Source organism: Engystomops pustulosus, chromosome 11 (assembly GCF_040894005.1).
Source record: "Engystomops pustulosus chromosome 11, aEngPut4.maternal, whole genome shotgun sequence".
Lineage (NCBI taxonomy): Eukaryota > Metazoa > Chordata > Amphibia > Anura > Leptodactylidae > Engystomops > Engystomops pustulosus.
In genome coordinates, this window is record NC_092421.1 from 7,097,653 (window position 1) to 7,117,782 (window position 20,130).

At 46.9% G+C, this 20,130-nt stretch overlaps 1 protein-coding gene across 5 annotated transcripts in view; it reads left to right on the top strand.

Moving 5' to 3' along the window:
- C11H10orf71 (chromosome 11 C10orf71 homolog) overlaps nucleotides 1-11,904 on the top strand; it is a 46,119-nt gene extending 34,215 nt beyond the window's left edge. For all 5 annotated transcript variants that reach the window (XM_072129748.1, XM_072129750.1, XM_072129752.1 and 2 more), the window contains one exon: nucleotides 6,836-11,904. In XM_072129748.1, the coding sequence (XP_071985849.1) occupies nucleotides 6,836-11,296 (4,461 nt within the window). In that variant the 3' untranslated portion in view covers nucleotides 11,297-11,904. The remainder of the gene's footprint in view (nucleotides 1-6,835) is intronic.
- Nucleotides 11,905-20,130: the final 8,226 nt, after the last annotated feature.

The following is a 20,130-nucleotide window of genomic DNA, read 5'->3' on the forward strand; positions in this document are numbered from 1 at the left end:
GCAGCATTTAAAGGGGTTATCCGGGTTTAAAAAATTTTTTATGGCCGGGCTGGGGAGGGCTAGTTAAACATAATAAACATGGACTTACCTCCTCCGGCGCCGCCGATGTCCCGCGCCGCGGTCACTTTCGATCCGTGCCCCTGTAAACAAACAGGGGCACGGAAGCCGCGCACACGGAGCTTCCGGTCCGCGTTGTGGACGGCTCCTCCCATCCGTCCCTATCTCTCAGCGTTGTAAGCGCTGGGAGATGGTGCGCATGGGAGCATCCGGCCGGCCGGAAGCTCCCTGTGCGCCGGTGTAATGAAACCGGCGCACAGAGAAGACGGGCCGCGGCGCGGGACATCGGCAGCACCGGAGGAGGTAAGTACATGTTTATTGTGTTTAACTAGCCCTCCCCAGCCTGGACATAAAAAAATTTTTAAACCCGGATAACCCCTTTAAATGCAATGGCAACATCAGTACTGACATACAAAGGGCACAACCATTTTTGGGAGTATCACACCCCTGAGGTGTATATGGGAATCCCTGGGTGATGGTGGATGGGGAGCCCATGGTGGTGAGGTAGCCCGATCCAGGGATCACACGGAGGCACATTGTGCAAATTAACTCACGGTTCTTTATTCGAACTGGAACAGAAGGCAACGGCCAAACATCAGCAGCAGCAGGTTCAGCCGAGCTGGAAAGCTGGAAGGAGATAGCTGGTCCACAGGAAGAATTGCTCACAATCTGGTAATAAATCCATTTTAAATATAGACGGTTTGCACTGCCACAAGTGAATGTAGAATAAAGTAAAAGGTTGTGCACCACTGTAGAAGATGCAGTTGATTTTATCGAAAATGACAGTGTTCACAGTGATGTTTCAGCCTTTGGCACATATACTGTAGGAATGTCTGATAGTGTGTGGAACGCTCTGCAGGATACTGCTGTCTGCACGTGTGTGTGGCCTTCTTTTTTTTATTTGGGCTTCAGACTGGGCTGATAAATTGAGCCAAGTTGGACAGTGGACCTCTGCTCTGGGGTTTAGTCTCCTGATTTGCCCAAGGTGTCAGGCACCTGGCCTGAGACACCTCTGCTTCCTGGTAGTGTGTCTGGACGGCAGCTCTGCAGGAGCTGCACACTGGACTTGCTACCCTTCCTGCTCCTGGAATGTTCTAGAACAGGGGTAGGGAACCTACGGCTCGGGAGCCAGATACGGCTCTTTTGTTGGCTCCATCTGGCTCTCAGACAGATCTTAATAAATAGGGATGGCTGCTGTGTCTCTTAGACTGATCACTGGACGCAGGCAGTGATGTTACCGCTGCCTATGTCCTTTGTTAGACCCAGGTGCCCTCGCCGCCATTGTCTAAGCCTGGGTCAAAGAGAAGAGCGTGGGAGCGATGAGGAGCTGGCACCAGGGAGCCCTCGTAAGTGAATACTTTTTTTTTTGCTATGACTACCTATCTATCTTCTTGAGGGCGTGTGCTGTGACTACCTATCTGCTGGGAGTATGTGCTGTGGCTACCTATCTACTTGGGGGCATATGCTGCGGCTACCTATATACTCAGGGACATGTTCCGTGGCTTCCTATTTACTGGGAGTATGTGCTGTGGCTACCCATCTACTGGGAGGCATGTGCTGTGACTACCCATCTCCTGGGAAGCATGTGCTGTGACTACCTATATAGTAGGGGCCATGTGCAGTGGCTACTTATTTACTTGGGAGTATGTGCTGTGGCTTCCTATTTACTGGGAGTATGTGCTGTAGCTACCTATCTACGGGGGTATGTGCTGGGACTACCCATCTACTGGGAGGCATGTACTGTGACTACCTATCTACTGGGAGGCATGTGGTGGGTGTCAGGATTTGGAGTAGTGAACTCCTTGGACCATGGTGGACGATGATGTAAGCAGACACCTAGGACAGGAATCTAAGTGGCATCCAGTCTTCACCAGAGCCCGCTGTGAAGCAGGATGGTCTTGCTACAGTGTGGTACAAGCAGGTCATTCCACAGGCGCGACTTGTCCATAGTGCTTCCAAGGTCGAGGTACCAGGATCACTAGGCAGTCTTGTGGCCAGGAACAGGCAGACCGTCAAGCCAGGCGCCAGTGATGCATGGTCGGGGGATGGAGCAAGAGATCAGGGCTGGCAAAGGAGCAGAATCAGGAACAGGTCCGGGGTCACAATGGGAGGTCAAGGGAAGGAAACACTGTGGAAAGCTTCCTCATAAGCATGAAGTACTAAGATCCGACAGGGAATGCTGGGAGCCGCCGGTCTTTATTGGAACCCAGGAAGTGGGCAGCGCCAATCGACGGTGCACTGTCCCTTTAAATCTGCAAGTGCCGGCCAGCCGGGACAGGAACAGGAACGTGGAGAGGTGAGTGAGCTCGGAAAAGGGCGCTGCCACGGAGAGGAGCACGGGTGTGCCTGCGGTCCGAGACCTAGATCATCGGGGCACCCATGACAATGAGACTATCTACTGGATATGCATATGGTACGGCTCTTACGGAATAACATTTTAAAATATGTGGCGTTCATGGCTCTCTCAGCCACAAAGGTTCCTGACCCCTGTTCTAGAATGTCAGACCATGAGCGCTGACTCTCTGCTCAGACTGAGTCTGACCATGTGCTTCTGTCTACCAGGCATTTTTTATACTCCCCTGGTCAGGTGGCAGCACTCTCAAATTGGCTTCCAGCTTGCTTTACAGTGGTACAAAGGATATCATTGGTTAATAACATTTCACATGTTAACTCTTGCTTTACCAGGCAGTGACTTACAGCTGCAATTACCAGGGCAGTAGCTCCCGAGTGAGTTGCGCAGGCTCACCAGACAGTTCATGACAAGGGGAGGGCGCTATTCGCAAAAAAACACCTAGCCCAGTGGTGGCGAACCTATGGCACAGGTGCCAGGGGTGGCACTCGTAGCCCTCTCTTTGGGAACTTGGGCTGTGATCCCAGAATTCGCCAGACAGAATCAAGGCAGTCATGTTAAGGTGGCTCATCCCCAGCTGCCTGGGAATACAAGAGGAGAAAGGAAGTGCTAACTATCACTACAGCTTCTTTTCCAAGCCCCTGCAATTCTTCTTCTCAAGCTACTGTATTGGTGTCCTCAGGATTCTCATACGATTGAAAGCTGTGACAGAGCTGGGAGCAATAAGTTTGGGCACTTGGTCTCTAAAAAGTTCGCCATCACTGACCTAGCCTATGCATTGGCAGGGATGTTGCATATGTCTCCATATGCTATTGTATGTGGGAATTTGCTGTATGTGTGTGTATATAAATATATAAAATGTGTGTGATTGTAACTCATGTGTGTAAGGGAAGGGGACCACATTCAGAAGTCTGCTACAGGGCCCTGCCTCTCCTAGTTTTGCCCCTGAGTAATTTATGTACATAATGGGGGTCATTTACTAAGGGCCCGATTTGCGTTTTCCCGACGTGTTACCCGAATATTTCCGATTTGCGCCGATTTCCCCTGAATTGCCCCGGGATTTTGGCGCACACGATCGGATTGTGGCGCATCGGCGCTGGCATGCACGCGACAGAAATCGGGGGGCGTGGCCGTACAAAAACCCGACGGATTCGGAAAAACCGCCGCATTTTTTAAAAAAAATGTGTCGCGGAGCTTGCACTTACCTTCACTAGGAATAGGCAGGTGAACTTCAGTGCGTTCCGATGCTCTTCATGCCACCTGGTGGATGTCGGAGGAACTGCCTTAATGAATCCCGGCTGGACCCGAATCCACCGCAGAGAACGCCCCGCTGGATCGCGAACGGACCGGGTAAGTAAATCTGCCCCAATGTATATATATAAGGTGGTGTGTTTTTTTGTGCAAAATAAACCTGAATTCGCACATTTAGCTCAGTAAATTTGTCCAATTGTTTCAAGAACAAAATCAACATTGTTAATGGGAAAATGATCATTTGCGGTACCCAAAGTGAGTTTGTGCGTTTAGATATGGTGAAATGGAGAAACTCCTCCTCATCTGACACATTTCTCAGCATTAGGTTTTTTGAAGGTCATTTAGGGAATGTTTTAAAAATAATCAGTTCAAACTGTCTAATATGTGATGTAGCGTAACCCATGTGTCCCTTCTCTACCTCATGGGTTTATGATTATTTTTCAGACTATAAGGCACACAAAAAATCCTTTGTTTCTCTCAGAAATCAAAGGTGCGTATATAGGTTTATGTTTTTTAAGTGCTGGGGGGGCAGGCTGTATATTACTAGGGGCTGACTGTATACTACTAGGGGTAGGCTGTATACTACATGGGGGCAGGCTGGCTGTATACTACTGGGGGCTGGCAGGCTGTATACTACTGGGGGTTGGCTCTCTGTATACTACATGGGGGCAAGCTGGCTGTATACTACTGGGGGCTGGCTGTATACTACATGGGGGGAAGGCTGGCTGTATGCTATTAGGGGCTGGCTGTATACTTCATGGGAGCTGGCTGGCTGTATACTATTAGGGGCTGGCTGTATACTTCATGGGGGGCTGGCTGGCTGGCTGTATACTATTAGGGGCTGGCTGGCTGTATACTACATGGGGGGCTGGCTGGCTGTATACTATTAGGGGCTGGCTGTATACTTCATGGGGGCTGGCTGGCTGTATACTTCATGGGGGCTGGCTGGCTGTATACTACTGGGGGCTGGCTGTATACTACATGGGGGGAAAGCTGGCTGTATACTATTAGGGGCTGGCTGTATACTACAGGGGGCAGGCTGGCTTTATACTTCATGGGGGTAGGCTGGCTGTATACTACTAGGGGCTGGCTGGCTGTATACTACTTGGGGCTGGCTGGCTGTAACAGACATCACAGACGTCACCAATGGGGCTGGCTGGCTGTATACTACTGGGGGCAGGCTGGCTGTATACTACTGGGGGCAGGCTGGCTGTATTCTACTAGGGGCTGTCTGTATACTACTGGGGGCTGGCTGGCTGTATACTACTAGGAGCTGGCTGACTGTATACTACTAGGGGCTGGCTGTATACTACTGGGGGCTGGCTGTATACTACACGGGGGCTGGCTGGCTATATACTACTAGGGGGTGGCTGTATACTACTGGGGGCTGGCTGGCTATATACTACTAGGGGGTGGCTGTATACTACACGGGGGCTGGCTGGCTATATACTACTAGGGGGTGGCTGTATACTACTGGGGGCTGGCTGGCTATATACTACTAGGGGGTGGCTGTATACTACTGGGGGCTGGCTGTATACTACATGGGGCTGGCTGTACACTACATGGGAGCAGGTTAGCTATATACTACTGGGAGCTGACTGGCTATGTACTACTGGGGGCTTGCTGGCTATATACTGGGGGGGCATTTTCCACCCTCGGCTTATACTCGAGTCAATAGTTTTTCCCAGTTTTTGGTGGTAAAAATAGGGGTCTCGGCTTATACTCGGGCTGGCTTATACTCGAGTATATACTGTAACTTTTCCTTAAATATGTTACAAATCTGTACAGCATTATTCCATCCCCCTTTCCCAGGTTCAGCTACAGATGCAGAGGGTACATGTATTTCTGCTAAGGGAAAGTGAAATTTCCCTACAGCTTCTTCTATACTCTGCCTTCAGCTGACAGGCTGGAGAGGGCTCTACAATTCACACACCTATATCTCCTGAACCCTGGCACCTAGAAACACAATTATGGTGCCATATAAAACAGGAGAGTCTCCCCTATAACTGAACCAGTGATATCCACTCTTAAAGTTTGGAGATAGGACATTTGGGGATAGAAATCTACACCCAAAAATCTATTTTTTTAGTACAACTTTAAGGGTGGAAATCTTTGGTTCTGTTAAGCCTCCATACACCTTCTTCAAAATTGTGTTTCTAGTTGCCATGGTTGAGGAGATTTTGCCATTTTAAGTTGGTCACTTTGATGGCGTTTATAAGCCTCCTTTCAGCACAGGGCATGTACAAACAGGACTTATATAGCCGTATGGCCGTCGTGAAGGGGTTAAACTTTCCGTGACCAATGCAACCAATCACTAACCACTGAGATGACTTGTTGCTGATGTTACGTTGATGGCTACTTGCTGTTTCTGTTATGTTAACGGTGAATCTGGGTAAACATAGTCCTGCCACTAGAATGAGGGTAATGGTGGATCCAGCTAAGAAGTATCAGATTGAAATTCAATGGGGCAGATTTACTTACCCGGCCCATTCGCGCTCCAGCGGCGCGTTCTCTGCACAGGATTCGGGTCCGGCTGGGATTTAAGAAGGTAGTTCCTCCGCCGTCCACCAGGTGGCGCTGCTGCGCCGAAAATAATCTTAACGCCCCGGAATGCACCATCCCATAGCAGGTGAAGGTGAGCGCTTCCCAAGCGACACATTTCGGTTTTTAAATGCGGCGGTTTTTCCGAATACGTCGGGTTTTCGTTCGGCCACGCCCCCCCGATTTCTGTCGCGCGCATGCCGGCCCCGATGCGCCACAATCCGATCGCGTGCGCCAAAAACCCGGGGCAATTCATGTACAAGCAGCGCAAATCGGAAATATTCGGGTAACACGTCGGGAAAACGCGAATCGGGCCGTTAGTAAATGACCCCCAATATCTTGGTAAATGTTACATAATAGAAACTATGTTTCCCAGGCTTAAATAAAGGTATTTTGTAGTTTAGTTATGATATAAATTGTTTGGATCTTTGGATCTGTGGATTCTTTGCAAAGAATATTGGTTTTTAGCAACAACAATGCCCAAGAAATCCATTATTTTGGGATTAATATTAATGAACATAATATTCCATTTACTTTCCGACTATGTATAATACATTATGCAAAGTGTTGATTTGCATGTACTGTTAAATATTTTTTAAAATTGACATAAATTTATTGTTCTTTTTCTACTCGCAGACAGGACCCCTTAGGAGCTTGAGAGGATTTCATACTCGCGTCATCCAGATTAAAGTAAAATTATTTGCTGACATGCTCCGGTACAAAAAGCATAAGAGACAGGCAGATGGCCTAGCAACAAGCGGGACTCAGATGGATGACACAGATCGGGAGGTGAGCAGTTTCACAGACCGTGCATTCAGAAGCTTATGTGTTGCAGAAGAAGAATTATTTAATGATGTTCCTCATCTGCCCTCCCCAATTAGAGGAATGCCACTTTCAACCAAGTACCACCTAGGAATTTTTAATCTTTCTGTGCGCAAAACTCAGCCATTGGCACAATTACCCACAACCCCACGCCAACGTGGAAAGTGGGCTCCAACATTCCAGCCTTTGCTAAATTATACAAAGGTAGGTTTGACCGATGTGAAGACCAACAACACCAAACTATGTGCTCCCGTGCCGAGAGGTTATAAACAACGTTCAAAAGTGTCCTCGCTGATCAAGACATTTGATAACATCGAAAATGAGATACCAGATGACTCTCCTTTACATGCAAGACTTCTTGCCCAAAAAGGTTCTCAACGAGACACAGAAGAAAGTCCCGTTAGTGAAATTGTAGAAAGAATTGATGGAAGTGAGTCGCTGTTAGAATCAAATCAACAAGATGATTCTCATGTCAATGAAAGTCAACTGTTGTACAGGCGCACTGCTCGAGAGGTTTTTCTGGAGTCTCAAACAGATATAAATCCAAGGCTCTCAAGGTCTCCAGCAATGTCTCCCGGATCACCTCTAGGCGATCAAGTTAAAAAAGTGGTAAAGCAAAGGGATTCTCTAAGGAGGACAGCTTTTCTACATAGTGAACATAGTGCCTTTAAAACATGGAGTGATATTAATAGGAGAACGGGTGGAGGTGATGAAAGTGACAGTTCAATTCCAGGGACGCCTCCTATTCCAAGATCAGCAACTCCGTGCTCGCCCTTACTTCAGAGAGCGTTACCTGGCATGAAGACGAGAGATGGTGGACAAGAATTAGGTTGGGCTTCTCCTGCTTCTTCCCTGGCTAGTAGCTATGATGCTAATCAGATGCTTAGAACCGTACCACCACTTCCTATCCGAAAAAATACTAAACAAAATCGAGACACTAGTCATAAAACAGCAAGAACGCCACTCAATGCCAGAAACCAGGATGGGATGAAGATTTATGAAGGGCAATCGTCAACCAAGGAGCAAGTCAACTGGATGAATAAAGAGAATAATGGTAAATCACCAGAACAATTCAATCCTGGAAATACCCTTGATAAAGAGACAGACGTGAATAACGCATCCCAAACTTTTATAAAACAAAAAGATGAAGATCAAGGAAACATAACTTCTACACAGCAACTAGAAACGTCTGAAGCAACAAGCAACAAGGAAGTTAAGGAATCAGAGAAAGACATGCCACCGCCCGGAAGAATAAAAACATTGATCCAGCAGATAGAAAAAGAAGTAACTAAGGAATTGGCACCAGTTCAGATACTAGAAAAAAAAGGCAGTAATCGAGATGCATCAAAAGACGAACCAATAGTCCCCACTGTACTTGAAAAATCCTCATTAAACTCCAATACGAATAGCAATGATATTATACCCCCATGGAGGAAGACAAAAAGCAGCAATACATCTGCACCAGAGAAGAAGAATCCAAGTACAAATGTGATCAGGAGAGAGGCAGTTCAATCCCAAGAAAATATTCCGGTATGCAAAGAAGACATTATAGAAGAAAAGCCATCGTTCAGCATCTCCAATCTTTTAACTCCAGTTATAAGAAGGAAAAACATTCATGAAGCTCTAGAAGACGACTTTGAAATATCCCCTCCAGTTTCCATCAGCGCTAAAGATCAAGACGAGAGAGAGAGCAGTTTATATCAGAAAAGAAACGATTACAAATCAAAAGCCACACGTTTACTCTTCAACCTAAAAGATATGAGGAAAAGGGTCAAGAGCATGTATAATCCGGCCACCACGTCAAGAAATGGCTATGAAAATATTCTGTTACCGGATGTTAAATTGCCGGAGGATACAACTTCCAACAATCACTTAGCAGAAGTTAAAAAATTGCCTTCTGAAACTGAAAGTACAAATCAAACTCATTTTGCTGAAAATGTACAAAGATCAAAAGAATCAGAGATCGAAAGTGACTTTGCAGGAAACGGATCTGAGAACTATTTATCCCTCAGCCCCATGGATCAGAGCACAGCACTTCAGAATGGAGATATTCTTATAGAAAAGGTCCTAAATTGTACACACGAAGAAAATGCGCCCTCTCTACGTCTCAGTCCAAATGAGAATCAAATCAGGAGAGAAATGAATTATCCTTCACTAAATCTTTGTAGCAAAGAAGATCCCTATATGCAAGATTCCTTAACTTGCCTTAAAAACCCGGAAGTCCATCCTTTGCCAATAATAGAAAATGCAAAAGAAGAGACCAGACCTGATGCAGGTGAAGATGTTGTATCCAGTCAACCCCTTGATGTTTTAGAAACAAGTGTAGAGAATGTTCTAACGCAAACCGCGCAAGGTTTCTCCTCCCATGAGATTGAAAGTCAGTTGGATGTTGAAAATGATGAGAGTGAAAAGCAAGTTGTTGAAAACGATGAAACCAAAGACGTTTTGCAATATTTTGCCGTTAATAGCAACGATTTGGATAGCAATGAAAAGTTTCAGGTTCTAGAAAGTCAGATTGAAAAGGAAAAAGGTGAAGAGAAATTGAAAGTTGAAGAGCCGAGAGCAGAAAGCGAATGTGCGGAGGAAATTAGGCGGCCGCCATCCATAACACCCTTTAAACCAAATTTGTTTCACTTAAAAGATAATAAAATTAAATCTTCTCCGGTCACAAAGTCAGTTAGACCTCGTCTTTACAGGAGTCTTTCCGAGGATTGCCTGGTCTTCAGTAAGTTAGAAGAAAGTAACTTTCCATGGAGGGCAGGAGACCTGAGAAACACTAGAGAATGTAATGGAATAAGTACAGATATACTTAACACAAGGAATATAGAAGTAACAAAAGTGAATAATAATCCGAAGCACAAAATGATAAGTCCTGCTTCAGAGCCTCCAAAGCTGGAAGCCATCGGGTGTAATCAAATCAAAAATACACAAGAAAAGGTAAAAAACCAGACCTGGAAGGATCTCTATGATGATTCTGCGAGAAAGAGGGCTGAAACAAAAGAGTCCGATACTATCCGTATGACTAAAGATAACCAAAGCAAAAATTCACCCTCCTTAGAAGAGTCTTTCTTCCATCCCGTTGAAACTTGTGTCTCTGAAGTAACAGGACCATCCCCAGAGTGTAACACCTTGATTGCGCACAATGTAAACGAATCTCTGAATGAACTAGTCAATGGAGAACACATCAGTTCTCCATTAATTAACCATGAAAGTATAAACTATTCGCCTATTGATAATGGTCTCTTGCAGTTTGAGGATAGTGTTGGTTTTGCGGAAGATATCGCCTGCTCCACCATAACAAGTCCTGTGTCAGAGAGTGTGACATGCTCCATTGTCGCCAGCCCTACATCCATAAATACACAAAGCTCTGGCTTCACTACAGCCCTTTCTGCTTTCGATGATGTACCAAGTCCTCCATCAACAAGTTTAAATATAACAAATGGAAAGTTTAATTTCCCTCTCCCTGAAAGAGTAAATCCAACTGATTCTGAGCCTAAGAGCATTGATTTGCCAAAACCAGAAAGGGCATCACTTTCAGAATCACAAAAGATGTATGCTAAACCTCCAGCCGTCCCCCCTAAAACAGAGAAAGCATTACGGCGTGCCAAGCGTCTGACCAAAAAACGTAGGAAGACAGAGATCCCTCAAAGAATACAGGAGGGGGATTTTAAGGAATCCGACATTGTTCCAGATGTTCCAACACCTGGCAATGTTACACCAACTCCGGTTATACCCCAGTCACATCACAAACTAATATCATGCCCATCCAGAACTTTAGATGATGAAGACCTCATTTCAGAAGTCTCCACTCCATCCCTTCCCCCTACCCAACGTAAACTTCTTCAGGACCCTGACTCCGGACAGTACTTTATGGTCGACATCCCTGTTTGCTTACGTATCAAGACCTTCTACGATCCTGAAACGGGAAAATACTTGCAAATGTCTTTACCTTCGTCAGAAAGGCAAAGTCCAGCATTTGAAATGTCCAACAGCCCCTGTATGATGTACCAAGGCTTAACTCCTGTGCCTGTATCATCCATCGTGTCCCTAAAAGGAGCATCCCAAGCCCTGAATCACGACAATGTAAACACTTGTGAAAGTTCATGGAATGACAGGGGGGAGGAGCCTTTAAAAATGCATCACTTCCTACCTTGTGATGCCAATGGCCATAGAATGACGGATACTCCGATGAGCATGGACAGATTTACAAGTAGGAGCTCAGATATCATCTCAATGAAGGATATAGATGACTTTGCAATGGAAGCAGTTTCATGATTGAAGTTTTTAGGAATGAAAAAGCACAAAAACCTCCATGTATGGTTATAAAGACTAAGTGTACGGACACTTTATTTGTATGTAACATTATTTGGTTTGAAGTAATTGAACAAATAAGTAAATTAAAAAGTAAAGCAAAACCGGCACATGTGAGGACACAGCGGATAACAAGACTATGTGCACCCAAATCTCAGGTCACCAAATAATCCAAGAGTTTGTGGTGCCGTTTATTTCATGCGTCATGAGACATTTGTCAGACAGTACATGTTCAATGTTTTTATAAGAGACTCGGTGCTGAGAATGTAATGTGCCTGTGTCCACCGCAGGCCACATAGTTTTTTTTTTTTAAATTAAAAAATGTTTGAATCACTCAACTGTTTGCTACAAATCCAAGAAAATGAAAATATGCCGTAACTTCTGTTCCATTGTTCTGATCAGGATGAAAGTGTATATGTATTGTTTGTATACAACCTTATACGTTTGATGCACATAAAGTGCATTTTGTGGGATTGTACTTCTTGAATCCTGGCACTGAAATTTGTTGCAAAGGGAATGTTTCACGGAAGATGAACTCAGCTCAATAAAGTTTACGTGAGTTGCTGTTTTAAGGTAATACTTCTCATTGTCTGGTCCTCAGTAAATAACCTGTTTTTATGCCATTTGCTTACCCATGAAGACGGAAACTCTGAAATAGTATAAGAACTTTGCGGCCAATAAATAAAAGACTTGTTCTGGATCAGATATTATTTTGTGATATCAATGCAGTGTCGGTGCATGAAGTATGCTCCATGTGCGGCCGTCTGCTCCAATAGTCTGATGGAGCGATGAGGGGTCCGACGGAGGTACGAAGGACCCCATCGGACCACTCATTTTCGCGATCGATGGGGGTCTCAGCACTGAGACCCTCACTGATCAGCAAGTTTGGCCCTGCCCCTTGGATATGGACAAACTTTAGTTCGTGGGAAAACCCCTTTAACTACCTGTGGCTTAAGGCCTGTGAAAAAAATGTTGTAACCTGCCCTATTTTTTCATGATGCGGATCATACAAGGCAATGGAAGTATATGGGTATGCGAAAGCAAAATTATGACTGGTCTGTTTTTTAGATTGATGGAACTGGGAAACAAAGTGTTTCGTTTTCTAACCAATGTTAAACCCAGGCCACATACACACCATTGTGAATCCACCCGTAGCGCAAGGTTTTCACAACATTGAGGCCATTTCAGTTTATGGAGACTTACAGATTTGTTTTCTCTTCCTGGCTTCAGTGATTTTTCACTTATGAACCATTATTTTCATTGTATCTTTTCATTACAAGACACTGATCTGATTAATCTCTGTGACTATATAGAAATGGAAATAACATGAAAATATTTCTACTTCTAGTAAATGTCAAGTTCTGCCCTTGTTCACACAACCTCATGACGTCTTACCACGACTTTTTAGGGCCTTGTGCTTCCTCAGCGTGCTGCGCCGACTCTATCCCTCTCTAACGTCCCTACCAAAAAGGAACCAGGTCTATGGGCTCCAACACATGAATACCACTACAAAGTACCAGTACCAGCCCCAAGCCCCTACTCACTCTTCAAGGCTTGGAACTCCTCACTATCCCTCCCTACCTAACCATTCACCCAAAATCAAAATACAACCATCAGTGTCTGCTATATGAGACCCGAACACAACTCAGTACTCAATATTTCCACTGCTGCAGCAAAAACCACACCCGGTCAGGAGAAGGCTTAGAGTAACCTGGGTTGGCAGTGACACTATAACAATGTATGAATTCATGGAATTACACAGAAGAGTCCAAGACCTGTCACTTAGGTGAAGACCTCGGGTCGGCTTAGAAGTGAAACTAACTCAAACACTGGACCAACGTCACAGGTAAGACAAAGATTCACAAAAAGTCATTGAACTTACTGTGTTCAGTTGAGTTGATGAAGCTCGGGTCAATTCAGTGAATGGTGAGAAAACACCCTTTGATTGCCGGTCCGGGGGCCCTCTCGGCTCCTCGAGTGCAGTGCCCGCATTCTCCACCATCTGTCAAAATCTGCCCTTGTTTACACAACATCAGGTTCTCTAATAACTAATAAATTCACAGAGTTGAGCTCAAAAAAAGATCACACCAAGACAACATATGGCAGTGGTGGCGAACCTATGGCACTGGTGCCAGAGGCGGCACTCGGAGCCCTCTCTGTGGGCACCCAGGCCATCACCCCAGCATGAAGTTCACCAGACAGGACTCAAAGAATCTTCCTACAGAATATTCCTACAATGATAGGTGAAGTTGCCCTCCTCCTTTCAACTGCTTTGGTGTCTTTAGGAGGCTGAACAATTGAAAGTTGTCAAAGAACAAGGAGAAATATATTACTGCTTAAATTGCTGTGCTGGCACTTTGCAATAAATAAGTGGCTTTTGGTTGAAGTTTGGGCACTCAGGCTCTAAAAGGTTCGCCATCACTGACATATGGTATAATATCCCAATCTCTGTTGACACCTGATGCTATGCAAGGTTAAGCAGATGTGGGGAACTTTATTCACGTCACAAAGGATTTTACAGAAACCTTCAGTGGGTTGGACCTGGGCTTGGCTAGCCAAAGATAAGAAGTAACGTCCATAGTTCATTGTTTAGTAAATTATCTCATAGGCATCCCAGAAACAAGCTCTGTTCTCCTTGGAGTGGAAAGTATCGTAAATCAGCAGAGTGTTACCAAACTGTTATCATTCTTCATCCACAGCATATGAAAATAAAAGCATTTTCATTAAACACATAACAATACTTCACATAACTATACAAGCTTTCTACAGAATAACAGCAAGCAGAGATTGATACAGAAAGTAGATGGGGAAAATTTTCATAACAAACATTAACATTAGTTTGCTGAAACAGTAATACCCATTGGTGCGGACATATGCTGCGTTCTTGGTCCATTCTTGGTTTGTTTTTCAACGCATGCTTTGTTGCATGTTTACCATGTGTTTGGGTGGTTGAATCAGTTCTTCTTCTTTGCTGGAGGAGTAAGCAGCTGTATGAACACTTTAATAGCTTTAATTCCACAAATAAAAAATAATCGATTCAGCCAAACACATGGTAACCATACAAAAACAGCGGAGCTTATTTACTAAGGGTCCGCAGCCGCATCTGCCGTTTTCTGGAATTGCGGCGCTGGAACAGGGATTTAGAAGGGGACTGTGTCACACGCGTTCGGATCGGCTTTCAAGCAACAGAAATCGGGGGCGGCTTCGGGCGATCCGACTGAATCGGACTGAGTGTGGGATTTAACTTTAAAATTGTGTCACATCCAATGTACTTACATGCACCGGGAAGAAGTAAGTGAACTTCGAGGACCTGATCGGGGAAGCAACACATGCAGGATATCGGGCGCACGTTGTAAGTGAATTGCAGCACAATGCATCTTCTTCGGACACTCCGGATCGGGGAATGTGCAGGACCGGGTAAGTAACGTCATGGTGGCTTGAGGGGTTAATTGGCTGCTAGCTGAAAGGAACCTAACTAAATAGGACCTGTGAAGGGGGGAGCAGAGAGCAGCCAGAAGGAACTTCTGCTCAGAGGTAGATAAGGTCACAGACTGCCTCCTAAATCTTCCAGGCTGCCATATTGCCGCCTCTGATATCTGCCACCTGAAACAAGATTTTCATCCTGCCTCATGGCAGATGCTGCACATAATAATATATACAATCACAGGAGCAGGGAATGGATATAGACAGGGTCATCCTCTACACCTAGAAAATAGGAGGAGGTTCTACCATCACCATAGACAGGGGGCATCCTCTACACCTAAAGGAGAGGAGGTTCTACCATCACCGAAGACAGGGGGATCCTCTACACCTAGAGGAGACGAGGTTCTACCATCACAAAAGACAGGGGGCATCCTCTACACCTAGAGGAGAGACGGTTCTACCATCACAATAGACAGGGGGCATCCTCTACACCTAGAGGAGAGAAGGTTCTACCATCACCGTAGACAGGGGCATCCTCTACACCTAGAGGAGACGAGGTTCTACTGTCATCATAGACAGGGGGAATCTTCTACACCCCGAGGAGAGGAGGTTCTACCATCACCATAGACAGGGGCATCCTCTACATCTAGAGGAGAGGAGGTTCTACCATCACCATAGAAACGAGGCATCATCTACTCCTAGCGAGAGGAGGTTCTACAATCACTATAGACAGGGTCATCCTCTACATCTAGAGGAGAGGAGGTTCTACCATCACCATAGACAAGGGGCATCCTCTACACCTAGAGGAGAGGTGGTTCTACCATCACCGTAGACAGGGGGATCCTCTACACCTAGAGGAGACGAGGTTCTACCATCACAAAAGACAGGGGGCATCCTCTACACCTAGAGGAGAGACGGTTCTACCATCACCATAGACAGGGGGCATCCTCTACACCTAGAGGAGAGAAGGTTCTACCATCACCGTAGACAGGGGCATCCTCTACACCTAGAGGAGACGAGGTTCTACTATCATCATAGACAGCGTGCATCTTCTACACCCCGAGGAGAGGAGGTTCTACCATCACCATAGACAGGGGCATCCTCTACATCTAGAGGAGAGGAGGTTCTACCATCACCATAGAAACGAGGCATCATCTACTCCTAGCAAGAGGAGGTTCTACAATCACTATAGACAGGGTCATCCTCTACATCTAGAGGAGAGGAGGTTCTACCAGCACCATAGACAGGGGGCATCCTCTACACCTAGAGGAGAGGTGGTTCTACCATTACCATAGACAGGGGAGATCCTCCACACCTAGAGGAGAGGAGGTTCTACCATCACCATAGACAGGGGCATCCTCTACACCTACAGGGGAGGAGGTTCTACCATCACCATAGACAGGAGGCATCCTCTACACCTAGAGGAGAGGAGGTTCTACCATCACCATAGACAGGGGGCATTTTCTACACCTAGAGGAGAGGTGGTTCTACCATCACCATAGACAGGGGCATCCTCTACACCTACAGGGGAGGAGGTTCTACCATCACCATAGACAGGAGGCATCTTTTACACCTAGAGGAGAGGAGGTTCTACCATCACCATAGACAGGAGGTATCCTCTACACCTAGAGGAGAGGAGGTTCTACCATCACCATAGACAGGGGGCATCCTCTACACCTAGAGGAGAGGTGGTTCTACCATCACCATAGACAGGGGACATCATCTACACCTAGAGGAGAGGAGGTTCTACCATCACCATAGACAGGGGCATCCTCTACACCTAGAGGAGAGGAGGTTCTACCATCACCATAGACAGGGAGCATCCTCTACACCTAGAGGAGAGGAGTTTCTACCATCACCATAGACAGGGGGTATCCTCTACACCTAGCGGAGAGGAGGTTATACCATCACCATAGACAGGGGACATCCTCAACACCTAGAGGAGAGGAGGTTCTACCATCACCATAGACAGGAGGCATCCTCTACAGCTAGAGGAGAGGAGGTTCTACCATCATCATAGACAGGGGGCATCCTCTACGCCTAGAGGAGAGGCGATTCTACCATCACCATAGACAGGAGGCATCCTCTACAGCTAGAGGAGGGGAGGTTCTACCATCACCATAGACAGGGGGCATCCTCTACACCTAGAGGACAGGAGGTTCTACCATCACCATAGACAGGAGGCATCCTCTACACCTAGAGGAGAGGAGGTTCTACCATCACCATAGACAGGGGCATCCTCTACACCTAGAAGAGAAGAGGTTGTACCATCACCATAGACTGGGGGCATCCTCTACACCTAGAGGAGAGGAGGTTCTACCATCACCATAGACAGGGGGCATCCTCTACAACTAGAGGAGAGGAGGTTCTACCATCACCATAGACAGGGGGCATCCTCTACACCTAGAGGAGAGGAGGTTCTACCATCACCATAGACAGGGGACATCCTCTACACCTAGAGGAGGGAAGGTTCTACCATCACCATAGACAGGGGCATCCTCTACACCTAGAGGAGAGGAGGCTCTGCAATCACCATAGACAGGGGGCATCCTCTACACCTAGAGGAGAGGAGGTTCTACCATCACCATAGCCAGGGAGCATCCTCTACACCTAGAGGAGAGGAGGTTCTACCATCACCATAGACAGAGGGCATCCTCTACACCTAGAGGAGAGGATGTTCTACCATCACCATAGACAGGGGACATCCACCACAACTAGAGGAGAGGAGGTTCTACCATCACCATAGACAGAGGGCATCCTCTACACCTAGAGGAGAGGAGGTTCTACCATCACCATAGCCAGGGAGCATCCTCTACACCTAGAGGAGAGGAGGTTCTACCATCACCATAGACAGAGGGCATCCTCTACACCTAGAGGAGAGGAGGTTCTACCATCACCATAGACAGGGAGCATCCTCTACACCTAGAGGAGAGGAGTTTCTACCATCACCATAGACAGGGGGTATCCTCTACACCTAGCGGAGAGGAGGTTATACCATCACCATAGACAGGGGACATCCTCAACACCTAGAGGAGAGGAGGTTCTACCATCACCATAGACAGGAGGCATCCTCTACAGCTAGAGGAGAGGAGGTTCTACCATCATCATAGACAGGGGGCATCCTCTACGCCTAGAGGAGAGGCGATTCTACCATCACCATAGACAGGAGGCATCCTCTACAGCTAGAGGAGGGGAGGTTCTACCATCACCATAGACAGGGGGCATCCTCTACACCTAGAGGACAGGAGGTTCTACCATCACCATAGACAGGAGGCATCCTCTACACCTAGAGGAGAGGAGGTTCTACCATCACCATAGACAGGGGCATCCTCTACACCTAGAAGAGAATAGGTTGTACCATCACCATAGACTGGGGGCATCCTCTACACCTAGAGGAGAGGAGGTTCTACCATCACCATAGACAGGGGGCATCCTCTACAACTAGAGGAGAGGAGGTTCTACCATCACCATAGACAGGGGGCATTTTCTACACCTAGAGGAGAGGTGGTTCTACCATCACCATAGACAGGGGCATCCTCTACACCTACAGGGGAGGAGGTTCTACCATCACCATAGACAGGAGGCATCTTCTACACCTAGAGGAGAGGAGGTTCTACCATCACCATAGACAGGGGGCATTTTCTACACCTAGAGGAGAGGTGGTTCTACCATCACCATAGACAGGGGCATCCTCTACACCTACAGGGGAGGAGGTTCTACCATCACCATAGACAGGAGGCATCTTCTACACCTAGAGGAGAGGAGGTTCTACCATCACCATAGACAGGAGGTATCCTCTACACCTAGAGGAGAGGAGGTTCTACCATCACCATAGACAGGGGGCATCCTCTACACCTAGAGGAGAGGTGGTTCTACCATCACCATAGACAGGGGACATCATCTACACCTAGAGGAGAGGAGGTTCTACCATCACCATAGACAGGGGCATCCTCTACACCTAGAGGAGAGGAGGTTCTACCATCACCATAGACAGGGAGCATCCTCTACACCTAGAGGAGAGGAGTTTCTACCATCACCATAGACAGGGGGTATCCTCTACACCTAGAGGAGAGGAGGTTATACCATCACCATAGACAGGGGACATCCTCAACACCTAGAGGAGAGGAGGTTCTACCATCACCATAGACAGGAGGCATCCTCTACAGCTAGAGGAGAGGAGGTTCTACCATCATCATAGACAGGGGGCATCCTCTACGCCTAGAGGAGAGGCGATTCTACCATCACCATAGACAGGAGGCATCCTCTACAGCTAGAGGAGGGGAGGTTCTACCATCACCATAGACAGGGGGCATCCTCTACACCTAGAGGACAGGAGGTTCTACCATCACCATAGACAGGAGGCATCCTCTACACCTAGAGGAGAGGAGGTTCTACCATCACCATAGACAGGGGCATCCTCTACACCTAGAAGAGAAGAGGTTGTACCATCACCATAGACTGGGGGCATCCTCTACACCTAGAGGAGAGGAGGTTCTACCATCACCATAGACAGGGGGCATCCTCTACAACTAGAGGAGAGGAGGTTCTACCATCACCATAGACAGGGGGCATCCTCTACACCTAGAGGAGAGGAGGTTCTACCATCACCATAGACAGGGGACATCCTCTACACCTAGAGGAGGGAAGGTTCTACCATCACCATAGACAGGGGCATCCTCTACACCTAGAGGAGAGGAGGCTCTGCAATCACCATAGACAGGGGGCATCCTCTACACCTAGAGGAGAGGAGGTTCTACCATCACCATAGACAGAGGGCATCCTCTACACCTAGAGGAGAGGATGTTCTACCATCACCATAGACAGGGGACATCCACCACAACTAGAGGAGAGGATGTTCTACCATCACCATAGACAGGGGACATCCACCACAACTAGAGGAGAGGAGGTTCTACCATCACCATAGACAGAGGGCATCCTCTACACCTAGAGGAGAGGAGGTTCTACCATCACCATAGCCAGGGAGCATCCTCTACACCTAGAGGAGAGGAGGTTCTACCATCACCATAGACAGAGGGCATCCTCTACACCTAGAGGAGAGGAGGTTCTACCATCACCATAGACAGAGGGCATCCTCTACACCTAGAGGAGAGGAGGTTCTACCATCACCATAGCCAGGGAGCATCCTCTACACCTAGAGGAGAGGAGGTTCTACCATCACCATAGACAGAGGGCATCCTCTACACCTAGAGGAGAGGAGGTTCTACCATCACCATAGACAGGGAGCATCCTCTACACCTAGAGGAGAGGAGTTTCTACCATCACCATAGACAGGGGGTATCCTCTACACCTAGCGGAGAGGAGGTTATACCATCACCATAGACAGGGGACATCCTCAACACCTAGAGGAGAGGAGG